General features: G+C 41.3%; 1 protein-coding gene across 1 annotated transcript in view; it reads left to right on the top strand.

The window, feature by feature from the left end:
* Positions 1 to 19316, top strand: part of LOC121717891 (B-cell receptor CD22-like) — a 49567-nt gene extending 30251 nt beyond the window's left edge. The window contains exons 5-9 of the mRNA XM_042102598.1: positions 10129 to 10377; positions 12303 to 12572; positions 17382 to 17469; positions 17627 to 17681; positions 18911 to 19316. Of these exons, the coding sequence (XP_041958532.1) occupies positions 10129 to 10377; positions 12303 to 12572; positions 17382 to 17469; positions 17627 to 17681; positions 18911 to 19279 (1031 nt within the window). The 3' untranslated portion in view covers positions 19280 to 19316. The remainder of the gene's footprint in view (positions 1 to 10128; positions 10378 to 12302; positions 12573 to 17381; positions 17470 to 17626; positions 17682 to 18910) is intronic.
* The last annotated feature ends 1817 nt before the right edge of the window (positions 19317 to 21133 follow it).

Genomic DNA, 21133 nt, shown 5'->3' with positions numbered 1-21133 from the left:
GCAACACCTATGTAAGAATGCTGTTCATTGACTTCAGCTCAACGTTCAATACCATCATCCCCTCCAAACTGATCACCAAACTCAGTGAACTGGGCATCAATACCTCCCTCTGTAACTGGATTCTGGACTTCCTAACAAACAGACCTCAGTCTGTTAGGTTAGATAACCGCACCTCCTCAACTATCACCCTGAACACCAGTGTACCACAGGGATGTGTGCTGAGCCCTCTCCTCTACTCCCTCTTCACCTACGACTGCACACCTGTACATGGCTCTAACACCATTGTCAAGTTTGCAGATGACACTACGGTGATTGGGCTCATCAGCAACAACGATGAGACGGCCTACAGTGAGAAGGTCCAGCACCTAACATTGTGGTGCACTGATAACAACCTGGCTCTCAACACCAAGAAGACCGAAGAGCTCATTGTGGACTTCAGGAAGTCTAAAGCTAGCACACACACCCCCACTCTCATCAATAGGACTGAGGTGGAACGTGTCACCAGCTTCAAGTTTCTGGGTGTCCACATCTCTGAGGACCTCTCTTGTCCCTCAACACCTCTACCCCGATCAAAAAGGCTCACCAGCATCTCTTCATCTGTCTTCATCCATCTGTCTCCTCAGATCCTGGTGAACGTCTACCGCTGCAACATTGGGAGCATCCTCACCAACTGTGTCACAGTATGGCATGGCAACTGCTCTGCCCACAACCGGAAAGCACTGCAGAGGGTGGTGAAAACTGCCGACGTATCACCTGTTCCTCACTTCCCTCCATCGAGGCCATCCAGGGCAAGCGATGCTTGCGTAAGGTGCGCATCATCAAAGACTGTTCTCACCCCAACCACAGACTGTTCACCCCACTCCCCTCTGGGAGGCGTTATAGGTCACTCCGCATCTGAACCAGCAGGTTCAGAGGAAGCTTCTTTCCTGCGGCTGTCACCCTACTGAACTCTAGCTCTGCATCCCGGTGACATTCAACGAACTAAGCCCCCATCACCCTCTGCCCCGCCCCCGCCTGATGCCTCCTTGCCTGTGCCTGTTGAGGTGTCCACGACCATGGCAACCTTGACAGGGACAACAAGGAGGCGGACATCCCCTAGCCCTCCCCCTCCAACTGCACTACCCTATCCCACCCATAGTGTCTATTTATTTACAAATGTACGTAATTACACTTATACTGTACATAGCCATATTCTACTGCTTTTCATCCTGCACATACACTTATTATTAATACTATTGTAATGTTACTGTTTCTGCACTACAATGGTACTGTTACCACACTGCACATAGTTGTACATACTGTACATATCTGTCTATATGGTTCATACTAAATATCCATATTTATTCTGTTTTTCTGTAATATATTCTGTTAATACACTGCATATATCTATATTGTTCTTACTACTACTATAATGGTACTGCCACTACATTACACATACCTGTACATGTTGTTCATACATTGTTCATATTACAGTACATAGCCATATTTATTCTGCTCTTATAAGGTAATTGCTAATACACTGCACATATTTATATTTAATTTATACTACTCTAAACCACCTTCTGCAAAACAACTGTATACTACTATCTACACTGCACTATATTTCTTGTCCTGTCTGCACCACCTGCCTATACTGTGTATATCACATTGCACTTTTCTGCTTTTTTGCACTTCTGGTTTGACGCAAACTGCATTTCATTGTCTCTGTACTTGTTCTCCGCACAATGACAATAAAGTTAAATCTAATCTAATTTAATCTAAAAAATGATCTGCCTCTGTTTTGCCTCTTTACGGATCATGCTATGAATAGCAGCAGCAATGTCTGCAAAAGTTGAGACATTGTTATTGACCTTCTGGACCAGAGACATTCCATCAATGATTGTTGCTGTATTATGTTCATCTGGAAGATTATCTGATAGTGATGCAAGTTTCTGCAAATGCTTTGCAAGTGCTGCTTTAGAGGTTTTCCATGGGGTCCCCTCAGGTGTAGCCAATGACCATGGTTAAGGTCCAAGAGGGGGACAAAAGACTTCTCTCATGTCCAGTCTTTAACATGATGGTCTTGTCATGTGCCTGTGTTTTCTTTTTTGACTCATGCTCGTAAATGTCGTTAAATTTTGCTTTGTCAATGTATCATGGAATTTGTGCTTACAAGTGTGTATCTGACTCCAACCTCAATGTCTTGAACTTGCATCTTTGCCTGTAGTATGAGCCTGAATCAGATCATCCCTAACCTCTTGTGTTGCTTTGCCTGCTGTAGATATGCAAATGAACTCATGTTCCTCTGAAAATGGATTGATCCAATTTCAGTTTCTGTCTCATCAGATCTAACTGTGTAGAATTTTTAAAGCTGTTGTAAATGTCTGTAGATCAAGTCTTGGAAAATAGTTATTATTTCTTTTCAATGGAAATGATTTTAACATCAGCTGAAAGACAATCTTAAGTATGATAATAATAATAATAATAATAATAATAATAATAATAATAATAATTGTACATAATGATAACAATGTGTAAAGTATGAATATTTTCACCAACCAGTTAATCTACATCTCATTCCCACATTCTTACTAGTCAAAAGTACAACTGAAATGTATAATGTAGATCATTTTAGCACCTGTGAAGCAATTACCATAATTTCCCAACTATTAGCTGCAGCTTATACATTGATTTTGCAACATTGCAACATGAAGATTTTTCTTCAGCTATGAGGTTAATACACGGGGGCAGTTAATATGGTATATGGTTTTTAACTTGTATAAAACACTGTCCTGCGGCTTATACACAATACGGCTAATGCACAGGAAATTACTGTATGTATTTCATGTGCCCTGGACATTATGAAATTATAATATTTATGTTAATCTGGGTATGTGGTGATGTCAACAATTTTCATATGGTATTCCTTGAATGTAAAGGTAATATGTGATTGGTAATCATGATGTTTTGATCTCTTGGAATATCTCTTATGGGTAGTTTCAATAAAAAACTAATTTACTGAATTTTGGGGGGGGTGTTTTAGCCTGGGTGTTCCGCCTTGCGCGCGATTTGATTCACGCTGCTAAGGCAGCCTGGAGACCATGGAGCAAATTTTCGCCTGAGATAGGGAACCAATCAGAGAACAGGGGGGAAAGCAAGACGATGATGAGCTATGCACAGACGCATTTGATAGACATCCGTGGCACCCAATAAACGGATCTGGGCATTTTTTTCAAATACGAGAAAATGAACGTTTGGTTCCCAGACCACGTCTCATTGAGAAGTGGTGGCGCTAGCCAGGCTAGGGGTGTTTCCTAATAGCACATTTACAAATAGTAAATACCATAGCAATGCAGACCTATGTAATCATTTGTATTTCAAGTCTCTGCTGGGAGGTAGGAAGGTAGAAATACATTGATTAATGAGGTAGTGGGCATTTCAATTAGTGCTGCAACACGTTGTGTCTCTGAAAACATAGATTTGCTCATTATTACACTTAAATCTTGAATTTGATCAAACAAAATGAAGGGCAAAATCACATAATGCTTCAAAATATGTATGCCAACATCAAACACCACATATGCATCAGTAATAATGAGGTTTGGATTATTGTCTGGGCTCTAATGAGTGGTTTAACAAAAAAAAGCCAATAGGCGGAATTTTCCTTTTTTCAAATCAGAGGTCAACTTTGAAGGCCTGTACAGCCACAAAGCTACAAGATCCAACTTGCTATCATACCATTTTATACTCCAGAGATATGTAACTTTCAGAAATATATAGTGAGAATTTGCCCCCCCCCCCCCCCCCCAAGTGGTAGTGACAGGGTCACCAGAAAAAAAGTTTATGAATCACTGATCTACACCGTTAATGTGAATTCCAAACCATAACAGCAAGACACCTAGAACAACAAGAGATTATGGCCTGATCTCTCCAACGTTGACTACATCCTTAAAGAGACACAATTTCATTTCTTTTTATACTTTAAAATAAAGGCTACAGATTAATTTTGATGCCACCACGGGAAAATGTCCAGTAATTAGACAACACTTTAGCTGCACATCCCATTCCCAATTTTGCACTTGCTTGAACTCAACACAGATAATGACTATGACCTTGGCTATCAGTGCCTTCAACATGGATAACAAACTGCTTTGCTTACAGTATCTTGCTGTCTTTGCTGCAAGCTGTTGTTCAGTTAAAATATGCTGGAGAGTTTGACCACTGCAGACATCCCAGTCTGCAGAAAGTCATTACAGGGAGGTACCCCGAAAAAAAGATACCTAGATACTGGAATACAGATGAAAATGTTTTTAATTAATTTTCTCTAGTCAGTAGTCCACCAAAAGATAGACATTGTAACAATAAAATATGTAGATTACTTTCACTATTAACTGCTTATACTAGCCTTTTTTTCTATATCCCATTGCGACTTTAAACAGGTCTAAGGAGTTTGGTCTTTTCATGTAGCTTTGGCAACTAGCCATCTAGTAATGGCCTGCCTGACTAATATGCAGATGAAATAGCACATGCTAAACTCACCTCAACATGTCATTTGCAATCATTTACAGTTTTTCTCAGTCGCTTTGGTGCTTTTCTCACATCACTATTAACATTTGCACAGCAGTTAGTGCAATTTTCAAAACAATTAGTGCTAACTGCAAAACCTAGTGGATGACCTGCAAAAGCACGTAACTTGCTCAAAATGGATAGTCCATTCCTCAAAAGCAGGTATTCATGTCAATGAAACTGTCAGTGTCATCAAAATGAGAAGTCTTGACACCATCGTTTATGAACAAGATAGTCAAATGGCTTTGTCATGTTTTCATTATGACAGTTCTCTCAGTGTTTTCCTGTGCAAAACAGGGTCAGAACTCAGTGACACTACCTGAACATGCTCAGGACAGCACTATACAGTACTTGTACAGCCATTTGAAAACTACAGTTAAGTTACACATTGCTGTAGTTAGGTGAGTAAGTGAGTACAAGACACTGAATACGTACATTTTTACTGTATATGCTCTTTGCAATTCTACAGCACTGTGACAGAATTTGATAACTAGTTCAACAATTTTGTATGTAATGACTCAAGCAATGAAATGAAGACTATTAGTTTTATTGGGAACGACTATTCAGCATTCATAAGTATAGTTTATTTTGACTGACATGACATAAGCAAATGATAATGTTAAAAAACAGCAGAGAATTGTATGAAAGCAACTGATACATGTCCAAAAGTATTTGCAATTTGTTCAGAGGAAGGAGAAATTGCTATTATGATGTGCACAAATGACTAAATGTTGTGGAGGTTGAACTAATAGTTATGAGAATTTTCATTCTGATCTGAAAAAAGCACCAAAGCGACTGAGAAAAACTGTAACCCGCCATGGACAAGACTATCATTATTACTTTTGTGTAGTCTGATGTGAAATGGGTCTGCCTCTGCCATGACGCTCCTGTTCCTTGCTCCTACACACTGAACTAGTTCAGTTTGGGAGAAAAGAGCCCGCCCACACTGAAAACTGAATGGTTGATTTATTGAAATGGGCTAATCAGGATGCTCTCCGTCTTGCATGTGTTTCATGTACAGGCACACACGCACCACACACACTCTCTCTCTCTCTCTCTCTCTCTCTCTCTCTCTCTCTCTCTCTCTCTCTCTCTCTCTCTCTCTCTCTCTCTCTCTCTCTCTCTTCCTGTCATGTGCACGCTACACTCAGATGCACACGCAATTTGGAGCAAACAGTTACTTCTATACTCTTTAATTTGGAGTATAGTCTCCGGGAGATTCTACCTAATTTGCAGACATGAGGGAGCCGCTAATATGCGGGAGACTCCCGGAACTTTTGGGAGACTTGGGATGTCTGTAGTTGTGGGTGGCTTTAAAGAGATGTAAACATTACAAGGATGACTTTTGTCCATGACTTCTGAGGTCAACCTCCCTTAGGAATCTGGAGTAATAACAGCTTTTCTTATCATGACAGCTTTTTTATTTTCATTCTATGTAATCTATCAAGAATATACTGTTTCACTTGTTTTAGTTATAAAGATAGAGGTTATTTGTCTAAGACAGACTTATTGCTCTCATGCTTGCTAGGATGCTGGTGTGTTTGAAACCTGTCTCCGTTGTTGTGAATAAAGCTTTGTACTCTGCCGTACGGTCGGCTTTCCTGTGCATTACTTTTTGTTTCTTTGTAGAATACCTAATTTTTACCACACTATAATAACTTAAAATACAGAGAATACTGTATCTGACATTGCGAATGCGCCTGGAATTTTTGATATTGCATTATGTAACGTTGTTGATCGGGTTAGATAATGACCTATTTACTCATTTTTTGGGGCGAACTGGGTTGCTTATTATCAGAACTACATGGAGGAACACTTATTATATGTTTGCTTATTATCAGGCTTTGTTCTCAAAATCAGACATGGTAACATTCATATGACACTGCACCTGTGTCACAAACATCAGCCTTTTAAAATGAGTTACCAAAGAAATTATCATTGAAACATACATTTGTTGTGTAAACATTTACTGATACTTCAGCAATGTCAGCTCTAGCAGCGTGAAAATGGCTAATCATGAGGTCAGTGAGGGAGAGAGAGAGAGTGGGAGAGAGAGAGAGAGAGAGAGAAAGGGAGAAAGGCAAAAGTAATTAAGAGTAATTATTTATTTACTATTGAGAGTTACATTTGTGTCTGGAGAAGACTGGGATGGGGAGGACTCCAAGGTGAGAGGAGCAGAACCTGCAGAGAGAAAAGCTCCCCAACAGTTTCCAGGCAGAAAACAAGAAGTGACCACATTAGTCCATCACCATAACAACCAGCCAACTGAGACAACCACAGTCTCACACTCAGGACAAGAAGATGATGATGTCAGATTTCTAAATGTACTCATAAATAAATAAAGTATTTTTTTGGAATTGGAATGTAGCCTAATCATTTTTAATGTATACATTTAATGTTAACTAGTAAACCTATTTGAATGGTCCAGTTAGTACGATGTAAGATGTACAGTAGGCTAAGTACAGTGGGGAGTCTGTAGCAGCTGCTCTTCTGTAGAAAGGCCTCAGTTCACAAAGATCACAGATAAGACAAAAAAAGAAGCGCAGTCTCCGCATCAGTTCTAACAGACACACCCCCCCCCCCCCTCTGTCTCTCACACACACATATACATTTTCATCACTTGCTTATGAAGTTCTCGTAAAGACAGACTCTCTCCCTCCCTCTAAGCAAACCCAAGTAAGTGCAATATTTTACTTCTTTAATCAATAGTTTAAAACAACAACAACAACAACAGTCCAAAATGAAACCGGTATATTTATTCCTGGTTCTAGTTTTGAAAGATAGGAATGTGACAGCTTCTCTAGACTCTCCTGTTCTTAATCTGTACCTCACTGAGAGTGTAAAGATAGCAAGGTGGATCCAACAAAGTGTGTTAGTATTATCCTCCCATTTATATAATATGCAGAATGATAACTGATTTGCATACAGATGAGTGCATGGTAATGCTGACTAAGAGAACAAGGCTAAACTTTACTCTGGCTGACCAATGACCGTGTTTGTTTTACCTTTTTCATGTCATTTTGCATGGATCCTCAGTTAACTGTGTTAACTGTCTTTCCATCGTGCCTGAAACTGTCGCACAGTATAGCACTGCAGGCCTATGTGAGAGAGTGTGTGTAAAAGAATGTGACATTGTGTAATTGTGAGAGTGTAATAGTCTCACCCTCATACACAATATGAGCTAGAAGCAGTTTCCCGTCTGCTTAGCTTACATGAACATGTGACCACATTGCTACACTTCCCTGCACTGCTGCCACTAGAGCTGATGATGCTGAAATATCAGAAGTCTCCCAATTCAGTATAGTTATTTGCATGTAGGAAATGCATGACTGGTGTTCTGCTGGTAAATCTTTAGAAATGTTGGTGTTTGTGATATGGACATTAACATCAAGCAAGAGGGCTGGATTTTTGTGTCTGTTTTGGTGAACAAAGTATGTTGTTCATGCATAGAGATTATATTTATTTCTTAACTTATTTTATGTTTGCATTTGGCTGAAATAACAAGTATTACTCTTGATGGTTCAGCAAACCAGTATGACATGTTAAAACTGCAAACAAACTTGAAAAATAGCATTAGACTTAAGATATGAAGAGGTCTTGGTTACCCTCGTGTCAAAGCATCTTAAGGCACGTACTGTTTTACATAAGGGGAAGTTTGTTTCTGCTCATGTTGGGTTCAGTCACTACATTCATAACACTGAAGGCAATGTAAGCTAATAACAGATGTGTTAGTGAGAACGTTTGAGTGAGTACTTTTACAAATTACACATTTTGGAGCTGGTTTAAAAATCATGATTTAAAATGACCTTTATTATTTTACAAGTAGTAATAAGGAACATCGTCAAGTTCGTACCTCTTAACTCTCACCATTCACCTCTTTTGCTCTCTGCCCAATTTCCATGCAGATTTATATAAAGTACAGTGTGGTAAGACTACCTTGAGTTGAGTTGAGTTTATTCACAATACTACTTCAAACATTACAATAATCCAGTAGGGGTACATAATCAATTGTGTAGAGTGAATGGGTCCCCCAAAGAAGCTAGGAAAGCTTATAGGTGGGGGGCCCATGATTCAAAGGGTAATGGTACAGACAATGGTATACACAGTTACCACCTGTAACCAGATGGTGATGAAGAAATGTGTGCAAAGCGCACCAAAACACATAACATACATACATAACATTACATACACATACAATCATACATCCCAGTAGTCCATGAGGAAACAGTTTTATATTAATATAGGTTAGTAGGAAATTATTTTTTAGTTGTCTTTTGAAGTTGGAGATAGAGGGTAAGTTAACACATTGAGGCCATCATCAATCCTGTTCCAAATCTGCGGCCCCCTTGTTCATGGTAAACTTGTGCAAACAGTTAATCACCCTCTTGAATACAAAAGTAGGAACTAGATTTCAGTTTTTGCCTCCATTAATATGAAATCATTTTAATTCCTGTCTCCAAAGGCTTATCTTTTTTTGAAGGTTGACGCAGACATGTCATTCACAAAAGGCCCTGTGATTCTCACTACAGTTTTTTGCCTTTTATCAGGTAATCCTGCCATATATTTATTTATATTCTTAGGGCTGAGCTACACCAGGCGCGTAACTGAAGCGTTCCGTTCACGTTGCGTCTGCTGCAACAATTAGCTTCCATTATAATCAATGGAAGTAGCTACACCAGACGTGACAGTGGGGCGTACGTTTGAAAAAAATAGACCATTCATCTAAAATGGATTTTATGCGTCGCGAACGGAACGTTTCAGTTACGCGCCTGGTGTAGCTCATACCTTATATCTCAGGGCTGAGCTCTGAGGGCCTTCTCTTCTCTAAGTTAGTTCCCCATGTGCATCAAAACCAAAATGTGAACGAGTTTAGATTGTGAACTCTCTTCATAAATTGCAGAAGCTGCATCTGACCACCCTATGTGACTAATCTCAAAGTGATGGTCATATATCTACAGTGTTATACTGTTTACAAGGCTATGAGCAGATAGTACACTTTTCCCACAATGCACTTTACCCTATTGCAGCCAGTAACTGCTGCCAAATCTAAATTCTAAGGCAAATCTTCAGTTGTGAAAGGTCCATTAGCAGTGATGCTTTAACCTCTTTCTATCATGTGACCAGGTGCCCTTGGTCAGAATGACTGGGGTGTGACGTATTCCTCTACCAGCATCTGTGGTTTAAAGGGGTCATTTGTGGACATTCTCTGCACTTACTCATATCCAAGTGGTAGTCAAATAAGTGAAACATTCTGGCACATCAATTGGTCGCCAAATACACCAACAGACTTGAGTCTGGATTCCAGATATCAGGGGCGTGTGGAATATCTTGGTAATAAAGTGAACAACTGCACCCTACGAATCAAGAATCTGACAGAAGGTGATGTTGAAGAAAAATACAGATTCAGGTTTATAACTGATGGACCAAAAGAGAGATGGAGTGGAGTTGAAGTCTCTCTGACACTGACAGGTTAGTGCTCTGGAAAATTAAAATAAATATATAAAATATTTAAGTTTGTTGCAGTGAAATAATAGCTTAATTTTCCTATATGACAATAATGACCTGAGTCCTTTTTTCACAAAGACCTTCATATAACAGTGAGTCCAGAATCAGTGAAAGAGGGAGAGAAGGTGACACTGACCTGCAGCAGCACCTGCAGTCTGAGTAACAACCCCACCTACATCTGGTACAGGAACTCACAGCCTCATAAACACACAGCAGATAACAGGCTGGCAAAAGACTCCGTCAGCGCTGAAGATGCAGGCAGATACTCCTGTGCTGTTCAGGGACATGCGATTCACAGTTCACCTGAGATGAGTCTCAGTGTCAGATGTAAGTGATTCATACCATTCTTTATGATTATTTCATATTACTATAGCATCTGAGAAGACACTAGAAACACATGCATGGAATGTGAAATAAACATAAATGATTTGCTGAAATAAAATGTTTCAATCAGATGCTCCAAGAATAGAATGAAATAGAATAGCTTTTTATTGTCAATGTATATAAAACACAATGAAATTTGCTCTGCTGCCTGAATCTTAAGACAGTAATACACAATCAGACACACAGTCCCACTCATACACTACATGTAAAAAACAGTAATAAATTGTAAAAAAAAGAACACTCGCCCGCTCTCTCTCTCTCTCTCTCTCTCTCTCTCTCTCTCTCTCTCACACACACACACACACACTCTTACCATACACACATACACATACATACACCCACAATACACATTGTGCAAGCATCCAGTCAAGGTATCACTATGAAAAATCAGCAGCATTAAAACAAGTAGTCTCATTATTGCGCAAGATGTCCCATTATAGCACATTAATGTTTCATTTTGTTCAGTTCTCTGATAGCCCTTGCATGAATGTTTTTCAGTCTGAAGGTGTGCATATTCAGTGCTTTGTAAGGCCTTCCAGAGGGTAACAAAAAGAACAGGGAATAACATGGATGAGATGAATCCTCTGTGATGATGTTGGCTCTACGGAGGCAACGAGTCCTGAACATGTCCTCCAGAGAGGCCAATGGGAGTCCAGTGTTTTTATGATCCTTTGGAGTGTTTTGCGAACTCCCTCAGTGCAGTTTGTATACCAGGCTGTCAGGCAGTATGTAAGGACACTCTCTACTGTATGCAGCATTGGTAGAAGGCTCTGAGCAGCTCTACAGACAGGTGGCTCTTCTTCAGTGTTTATAGGAAATAGTGCCGCTGCTGCACATTTTTACAAGGGTCGAGGGGTTCATTGTCCACGTGAGGTCATCACTAATGTACAGTAAGTCCCCAGAAACTTGAAGCAGCCAACCCTCTCCACCTCCCTCTCCCCTGATGGCAAGAGGAGTGTGGTCCTGCCGTTGTCTCCTAAAGTCAATAATGAGTTATTTTGTGTTGTTGGTGTTGAGTGTGAGGTTATTGAGTTGTTTTGTGTTGTTGGTGTGAGTGTGAGGTTATTGAGTTGTTTTGTGTTGTTGGTGTTGAGTTTGAGGTTATTGAGTTCTTTTGTGTTGTTGGTGTTGAGTGTGAGGTTATTAAGTTCTTTTGTGTTGTTGGTGTTGAGTTTGAGGTTATTGAGTTCTTTTGTCTTGTTGGTGTTGAGTGTGAGGTTATTGTCCATACATCACTCTGTCAGCCTGTTTTTTTCCTCACAATGAATGGGTTTCATTGTTGTTTGAAATCAAACCCACCACTGTTGTGTCGTCTGCAAATTGAATTAAAGTGTTTGTTGGGTTCGTGGAAATACAGTCAAAAGTGTACAGTTGGCAACACTGTACTTACAGTCATGCTAATAAAGCAACCTTGAATTGAATTGAATAGAGCATTGGGCTCAGGACACAGCCCTGCGGCACCCCAGTGTTGATGGTAAGACTTGGAGAGAACTGTGTACTAAGTCTCTGACTGTCTGTTGGACAGAAAGTACAAGAAGATTTGAAATAGATTTGTACAAGTAGTATCAAGTCAGAATATTACAACGATCCGCGCTAAAGAGAGTGGATTATTTTACTGTTAGGCTGAGAATGTGATCGGACAGAACAGACCATTAAGTGCTGAACTTGAAATACACAGACACATTTAGAGACAACATAGCAACATTTAAACCTGCCTATACAAGTGTTACCTATGTATTATGACCATATATTTGTTAATTGTTTTGTGAAATTCAAATAACATTTTGTCAAATATCTACCTACTGCATGGTGTTAAAAAATCAACACCGATTTCTCTGCTGTGATCAGATTTCTGTGTTTATATATAGATGCTCCAAAAAACACCTCAGTATCAGTCAGTCCCTCTGGTGAAATAAAAGAGGGCAGTACAGTGACTCTGACCTGCAGCAGTGATGCCAACCCACCAGTGCACACCTACACCTGGTACAAGATGCTCGAAGGTCTTTCTTCACAAGTTGGATCAAATCAGAATTACAGCCTTGTCAACATCAGCTCTGAGCAGAGTGGACTCTACTACTGTGTGGCTGTGAATGTGATTGGGAAACACAATTCTTCAGCAGTACAGATAAATGTAACATGTAAGTGTGGAACTTGAAATTAGAGGTCTGCACTCCCGCGGTAGACCCGCAGGACCTGCGGGTCCCGACGCAAAAGAGTGCGGCGCGGGACAACTTTTGAAAGCTCTTTGCGGGACTGGGTGGGATGAGAGAGGTGCGTTCGCGGGTGCGGGACAAACCGATGATTCACTGCACTACCGCAAATTAAATATGTGCTTAACATTAAATATGGAAATGATTAAAGTAGTGTTCATAACTATAGTTCAGCTGGATGTTCTGTTAGGCAGCATTAAAAAAGGGGTTTAAGCATAACTGACGGATAGCAGGCCTAGGCTATAGCCTATATTGTCGTTTACGTAGGTTCAATTTGTTCCTTGTGCTCATTGTCAAAACTCGAAATCAAAAGCATGACAGAGGAAGAGGGCACCAGACTAGGCCTACTAGACAGATAGATAGATAGATAGATACTTTATTGATCCCCAGGGGAAATTTAAGGTCTCAGCAGCAGCATACATACAACACAAACACATTCTTTCTTTAACAGCAGAAAGAGTAATTAAAGTATATAATATAAAAACACAACTAAGCAGTAAGGACAGTAGAAGATAAAGAATATGCTAAATATACTAAAATACAAATTATACTAACACTTAATACAATATATAAAAATATACTAAAATACAAATTACAAAAATACAATTTATACTAACACTTAATCTAAATCAATTCTAAAAACAGTATCCACATAGTGGTGATTAATAAATCAGAGGCGCTTGCAATGACTGAGGCAGGGACTGAGCCTGTGATTCTCTGTGCATAGTAAGGTATGGTAAGGTGCTCTAAGGTGCTCTGTGTGAATGAATGAATGAGTGTCATGGTGGTAGTGCAATGGTGATAGTGGTCATAGTGATAGTGCAAATGAGTAAGTCAACAGTGCAACAATGCAGAAATAAAGTAAAGTAAAGTCTATATATCTATATATTTAACTATTTAAGAAAAAGTATAAGTGTGGCCACAGTTCGGCTGTGGTATGGAGGGGGGGGGGGGTTATGCATATGTGCTAATGTGCTAATATAGCACGCAAACAGTGAGGCATAAAGACAGTGGTACAAGTGGCTAGTGGACAGACAGTACCAAATATGGAGGGGGTGAAGAGGCAGACAGACTATGCAGAGAAGTCTATCTCTCCTCTTCCCTTAAGTGAGGCATTGAACAGTTCAATGGCCCTGGGGACAAATGACTTTCTCAGTCTGTCAGTCGTGCAAGGCAGTGAGCGAAGTCTCCAGCTGATCAGGCTCTTCTGCTTAACAATAGTGCTGTGGAGTGGGTGACACTCATTGTCCAAGATGTTGATCAGTTTGTTCAGGGTCCTTTTGTCAGATAGTGAAGTGATGCACTCCAGTTCAGCTCCCACCACAGAGCCAGCTTTCCTTACCAACCTGTCAATTCGCCCCACATCCTTCTTCCTTGTGCTTCCTCCCCAGCATACTACTGCATAGAAGAGGACGCTGGCAACAACAGACTGGTAGAACATCCTGAGGAGCTTACTGCACACATTGAAGGACTGCAGCCTCCTCAGGAAGTACAGCCTGCTCTGCCCTTTCTTGTAGAGTGCATCAGTGTTGGCTGACCAGTCCAGTTTAGGAGACCCAGATCCAGGTGGAGACCCAGATACTTGTAGGTGCTAACCACCTCCACATTGACCCCATCAATGTGGACTGGTAGCAGAGTGGGCTTAGACCTGCGGAAATCCACCACCATCTCCTTGGTCTTTGAAGTGTTAAGTTGAAGATGATTGAGTTTGCACCATTGCACAAAGTCCTCCACCAGGCTCCTGTACTCCTCTTCCTGCCCGTTCCTGATACACCCCACAATTGCAGTATCATCAGAAAACTTCTGCATGTGGCATGACTCGGTGTTGTAGCAGAAGTCAGATGTGTACAGGGTGAACAGGACTGGAGAGAGCACAGTTCCCTGTGGCGCTCCGGTGCTGCAGATCACAGTGTCAGAGAGACAGTTCTTCAGTCTGACGAACTGTGGTCGCTCGGTCAGGTAATCTGTAATCCAGGTTACCAGGTGAGCGTCCACACCCATCTGCAAGAGCTTGTCTCCCAATCTGAGGGGCTGGATGGTGTTAAAAGCACTTGAGAAATCAAAGAACATGATTCTCACAGCACTTTTCCCCTTGTCCAGGTGGGAATGTGTCCTGTGTAGAAGATAAGTGATGGCATCGTCCACGCCCACTTTCTCCTGGTAAGCAAACTGTAACGGGTCTAGTGCATGGCGTACCTGGGGTCTGAGCATGCCTAAGACCAATCGCTCCATTGTCTTCATCACATGTGATGTAAGAGCGACAGGTCTGTAGTCATTAAGCTCACTAGGGTGTGGCTTCTTAGGGACAGGGGTGAGACATGATGTCTTCCACAGTGTTGGAACTTGTCCAAGGCGTAGGCTCAAATTGAAGATGTGCTTCAGTGGCTCCCCCAGTTCAGCAGCACAGGCCTTGAGTAGCCTTGGGCACAGTCTGTCAGGCCCAGCTGCTTTATTACTGCGCAATTTCTTAAGTTGGACTGTCACTTGATCTTTTGTAATGGTGAGGGGTGTAAGGGGAGGGGAGGGGGAGGGGTGCATCTGGGATCTGTGTGTCTGATGGATGTTGACTGAGGTCGTTCTCACCTCATTGTTCATGATCGCCATGTGGGGGAGGGGTGCAAAATCCAGTGATGGTGGGGGTACGATAGCCTGTGATGATGGAGGTGAGTGTTGCGCTGGTATTGAGGGGGTGTGAGGGTGGGGGCTGGGGGATGGTGGACAGACCACCGCCATTGGAGCTGGAGCAGGGCAGTCAAACCTGTTGTAGAAGTGGTTCAACTGGTTCGCCCTGTCCAGGTCCCCCTCCACAGAGCTGCTGTTCTTCTTCAGGCCAGTGATAACCTTCATGCAGTCCCATGTCTCCTTCAAGTTGTTTTCCTGCTGCTTCTGTTCCACCTTCTATCTGTAATCCTCCTTAGCTTCCTTCAGCTTGAATTTGAGTTCCCCTTGCACGCGCCTCAGCTCTGCCATGTCCCCCTCTCTGAACGCCATCTTTTTTCTTGTTGAGAAGGGTCTTGACGTTGCTGGTTATCCAAGGCTTGTTGTTGGGAAAGCAGCGTACAGTTCTGGTGGGAAGAACAATGTCCATGCAGAAGTTCAGGTAGTCAGTTGTGCACTGTGTGACCTCCTCCAAGTCCTCTCCATTCTGTAACACACTCCAGTCAGTACACTCGAAGCAGTCTCTCAGAGCCTCATCCACTTCGGGTGTCCACTTCCTGAAGGTGCGTGTGGGAACTGGTAGCCTCTGTACTTTGGGCTTGTACATTGGCTGGAGATGAATGAGGTTGTGGTCTGACTTTCCCAGTGGGGGGAGAGGGTTTGCACTGTATGCATCCCTCACGTTTGCATACATGAGGTCTATTGTCCTGGTTTTCCTTGTAGGGCAGTCAACATACTGGTAAAAATTCATGAGTGTGGAATCCAGTGTTATGTGATTGAAGTCGCCAGAGATCACAAAAAAGGCGTCAGTGTGTTGGGTTTGAAGCCTTGCGATTGTGGAGTGGATGACGTCACACGCTGTATCCGGGAGAGCTCGAGGTGGAACGTAAACACAGACAGCAATTGCGTGCGAGAACTCCCTCGGCATGTAGTACGGACGGAGACTAACCGCTAATAACTCCACATCCTTACAGCATACAGTCTCCTTTACTGTTACATGTCCGGGATTGCACCATCTATTGTTAATGTACAGCACCAGTCCGCCTCCCTTCTTTTTACCAGAAAGTTTACAGTCTCTGTCCAAACGAGCTACACTGAAGCCAGGCAGCTCAACGTTAGAAGTGGGGATATGGCTTGTTAGCCACGTCTCCGTAAAGCATAACACTTCAGTTGTTAGCCTACATTGTACAACAATGTAGCCTACATTGTAGCCTACAATGTAGCCTACATTCAGGTACATCAGTTGTTAGCCTACATTCAGAACCAAGAAACTGACATCTGGAGTCTTTCTCAGGTGTGTGCTCCTTTCGTGAGACAGAAAGAAAAACTGAATAGGCGATCCCTCCTGCATGCGGGCTTTAGCGGGCGGGAGCGGGACAGAATGACTAAAAATGACACATTAATGCGGGAGCGGGACAGAATATTGCGGGAGCCGGCGGGCGTGGGACTGAAAAATCAACCTCTACTTGAAATACACAGACTCTTTTAGAGACAACATCTAACCTTTGAACCTTTAAACCTTATCTGCCCATACAAATATTTTGTTTTATACAAATAATATATTTTGTGGCCCCACTGTCGACTTCAAGGCAGCTAGGATTAGGATTAGGGTTAGGATTAGGGTCAGGGTCAGGGTTAGGATTAGGGTCAGGGTTAGGGTCAGGGTTAGGCAAGGCAGCACTGCCTTGAGGTCGCCAGTGGGGGCCCAAACCACCATCAAGCGCCAATACATGTGTTACCCAGGTGGGGTAACATCCATTTGTGGATGTCCACTGTGAGCACTGTGCTACTACTGTTACGTGCTGCTACATTACGTTACTACAATAAGTTGGAGATTCAACCTACAGTATCAGACAGTAGGGTTGCATATGTGACTTCATAATGCAGCTGATGAGATGTTGTGGGGATCGACAAGACTTCAACAACTGTGAATTTTAACATTCTTCCCTATGCTTCTGAAATCATCAAATCATTCATGAAATCACACAGTAATTTAGAGTAACTGAATTAGAGTAATTGACATTTAGAGTGACAGTAATTTGTCAGCAAAACATTGCTTTTCTAAATCTTTCTCTCTAGATCCTGGCTTGCCCAGAGGAGTCCTGTTTAGTGCTTTGGGGGGCATCTCGGCCGTAGCTCTCCTGCTGGTGGTGGTAATGTGCTGGAGGCAAGTTTTATAACTTTATATTGGTTTATTGTGAATAATTACGGAGACTTATTTTACAGAATAAAACTTATATTGGAGAGAGAGAGAGAGAGAGAGATGTAATTATTCTGTGTCTGCACACAATAGTTTAAACTTTGTTTATGTGTTTGGAATATAGGAGACAGAAGACTCAATCAACAACAACCTCAAGGAGCACACACAGCAGCACACAGGTAAACACTGATTATTCAGATGTGTCCCAACTACAGTCATGTGAAAAGGTTAGGACACCCATGCTAAAGTTGACTAAAAAGAGGGGGAAAAAAATCATCTTTTGGAATTTGATCTTAATGCAGAGCATTTAAATTAAGGCATATTTACCGTGACCGTTTGTCTGACTGGCAGGTGTCTTGCTATGGGCATGAGTAAGTGCAGTGCCAAATTTGACGTTGTTTGAATAAGAAATGCAAAAGATATCGTTAAATATATATCGGTAAAAGAAGCACATTGCCTTTCGCCACTAGCCACTCCCCCTCCCACACACCACTGTAGGCTACTGTACTGTAAGCTACAAGTGAGGATAGAAGCAGGGCTTTGGCAGAGCTGGATCAGTGTAGGTTACACGGGTAAAAACTTAACATGTCTGACCTCAACAATAAAGTGAACTTCGCGGATTTTGCAACAACACTCCAAGACACACAGGTATGCAGTGGCTCTTCAAAATGACGTAGAAAATGATGTGCAATAAATGGACACTTCGAATAGCCTAGGCTACTTTGGACTGTCTTTAAACTTTGAATAAGCAAACAACATTTTCAACTGCAAGGTCCTAAATTGAAACGAGCGATAATGGTCCCGAATTAAAGAACGTCTCAGAATGCCACACATGCAAAGCATAACCAGCGACAAGTAACGAGTGGCAGACAGAGTGTGATGTCACTTATAGGCCACCAGAGACTGTTTTTGAGTCACACTGTTGCAAATTTCATATGATGCATCATTTCACAAAATGGTTTGTTTTCTCTATCATCAAGTTATTCAATAGGCTAAGCATATAGCCTTGACTCAAAACAGCTGTTAGGATTATGTAATTTTTATTTGTAAAAAGTGCCATGCTTAAATTCTGCTCACTTCACATTTATTATATTATTATATTATCTGTAGGCCTATTCATTATTGAATGCTTACCTGGAATTATGTTTTTCCCTATTCTATTTTCAAAGCAGACCTACCTGCAGGCATGTAATAAGGCTACAGGAATAGCATGTTTGAACGGGCACTGCACTAGTTAAGATAAATGTCAAAAGATGGTTTTTTTTTAGTCAACGTTAGCATGGGTGTTACGACTGTAAATCTACAGTAGCACCAAAATATAGTGACTCCAAATGTAATCTAGTGTGGGCCCCCCTGTGTTAGAGCATTCTACAGTATGTATTATTAGTTATTTTCTGGTCTTTCACAGGGACACTCTGATCCTGTTTGCAACGTCTCCACAATCCACATGGTCTCTGGCTGTGGACAGAGAGTTCCTGCAGATCACAAAGATGATGATGAAGATGATGTCCAGTACGCCAGCGTCCAGTTTAAGCCCAATAAACAGCGGGAGATGCCCAGCCAGGAGGAGAAAGTTGAGTACGCCAGCGTCCAGTTTAAGTCCAACCAACAGCAGAAGGTGCCCAGCCAGGACGAGGACGTCCAGTACGCCAGTGTTCAGTTCAGGAAGTCCAAACCAGAGTCCAACATCCCTCAGCCGCTTCTGTCTGGCACATCACAGGAGGAGACCCAGTACGCCTCAGTGAGTCTGCAGGGACTCAGTGCTGCCCCCCAGTGAGTATTTACTCTCATTACAGACAATTGAACATTAGTGATCAGTGAAATACTTTGTGAATTTGATATTGTACTCTACAAGTGGATACTATGTCTGCACAAATATTGGCAGGAGATATAAAGGAATATAAAAATAAGAAAGAAAGAATATAGCTGAAAGTGCAGTATTTTTTACAGTAAAATTGATTCAGTTATCAGCAACTTCTCTGTCATTTAATACAAACACTGGCCTGTTTAAATCTTCAAAAAGCAAATTCTCCAAAAATAAGAGTAAATGTTGAAAAATCAATAAAGATTGCATTACAAAAAAAGAAGAGTAAAGAGGATGTTATATAAATAGTTGGAGACTCATCATTCTGCTTCTTGTGTCTCCGAAGCTTGTTCTCTCCACTGCTCAACATAATGTTGCATGTTCTTCACCACAAATGGTTCTGAGTAGCTGCCTGTTCTAGGTCTCTCCAAAGTGCACAGAGAACCTCAGGCGAATATAATTAATGATCAGCACTCTGTGAACAATGTTCTGCAGAAGACTCTGCTTCCAGTTTTGGGAAGGGAGAAAAACATAGGCCAGAACATAGACCAGAACTGTACCACAAAGTAATGAGACGAACCTTCTGTTCTCCAAATGGGTACATTCCATGTGCCAAAGACCAGACAATATGATCAGGGTGAAGAAGACTCGTTGTATTGAGATAACAAACTTTTGAGACACAAAGTGTACAAGTTGCATTAGTATTATTATGTTTGCTTTTCAATTTTTACAGTGATTACTTGAGTATGTTGTTGTAAAGAATAGTCATTTAAAATAGACTTTAGTTTATTTAAAAATATTGTTTTTATATAATATCCTTCTGAAAGAGGCTATGTGTAGTTACTTGTAGTTGTGAACTTGTTTGTGCTGTCAGACTGTTTGTGTTTTGGAGATTTGTGTGTGTGTGTGTGTGTGTAGAATTTTTTATATTTTGTTTAGCATTTTTATCAGACCTATATAGTGTTGTATACTGTGCTGTTGTATTGCCTGTGGGTTTTGCTTGTTTTGAAATAAATAAATTCAATTTGAAAGGAGGGTCTGAGTTAAGTGATGATGATGATATGCACACACTCTTCACCAAACGCTTTCTCTTTCCATTTCACAAACAGTCCAGCGTCCAGTTGACCGGCGTCTCAACTTCCTCCAGTGGACAGGCCCACTGTATCAGTGCAGCACTGCTGCCACTACTGCCATAGCTTTACTTAGACCAGAGCAGGGTTGTTTCATAGAAGTTAAAATCAATACAGACTATTCAGTTATTTGTGTTGTTGATTCAAGTTGTTCTTCTCTAATATTACATATATTGCTGTTGTAAAATGTGATATGGAAAAAAAGTCAAATTCTCTCAAGCAAGGGGGGAGTGTTGTCTTTGGCATGAGGAAGGTGAAGAGAAAAAAATAAGTTAGCATTTATTTATCGGTTCTTTTATGTATCAGCTGGATACAATCGTGATGATGTCTAATGATCAATTCCTGTACATGACCACAAGATGGCGTCCTCCTCTTAGTCGTCAGTTTTCAGAGGAAACAATTATGTCGTTTCCTTATTTGGGTTTTGGGTTGCCAGGTTTTAGCCTATGACAAAACGGTTGAAATTGAAACTACGTGATCGTGTATGTGTAGGGTGTATTTCATACACAATCTGGCAACTTGAGAGATGTCAGACTAATAGAAAAAATTAATGGATCAATGATTTTAAAATGAAGTTTGATGACCATGCAAATTACGGGAGTTTTCCGGGAGAAATAACAAAACGGGAGGGTGCTGGGAGATGACCTTGAAATACGGGAGAACCCGGGAAAAACGGGAGTGTGGACAGGTATGCACG

Source organism: Alosa sapidissima, chromosome 9 (assembly GCF_018492685.1).
Source record: "Alosa sapidissima isolate fAloSap1 chromosome 9, fAloSap1.pri, whole genome shotgun sequence".
Taxonomy (NCBI): domain Eukaryota; kingdom Metazoa; phylum Chordata; class Actinopteri; order Clupeiformes; family Clupeidae; genus Alosa; species Alosa sapidissima.
Note: the sequence above shows the minus strand (reverse complement) of the source record. Positions and strands in the feature narration are given on the sequence as shown.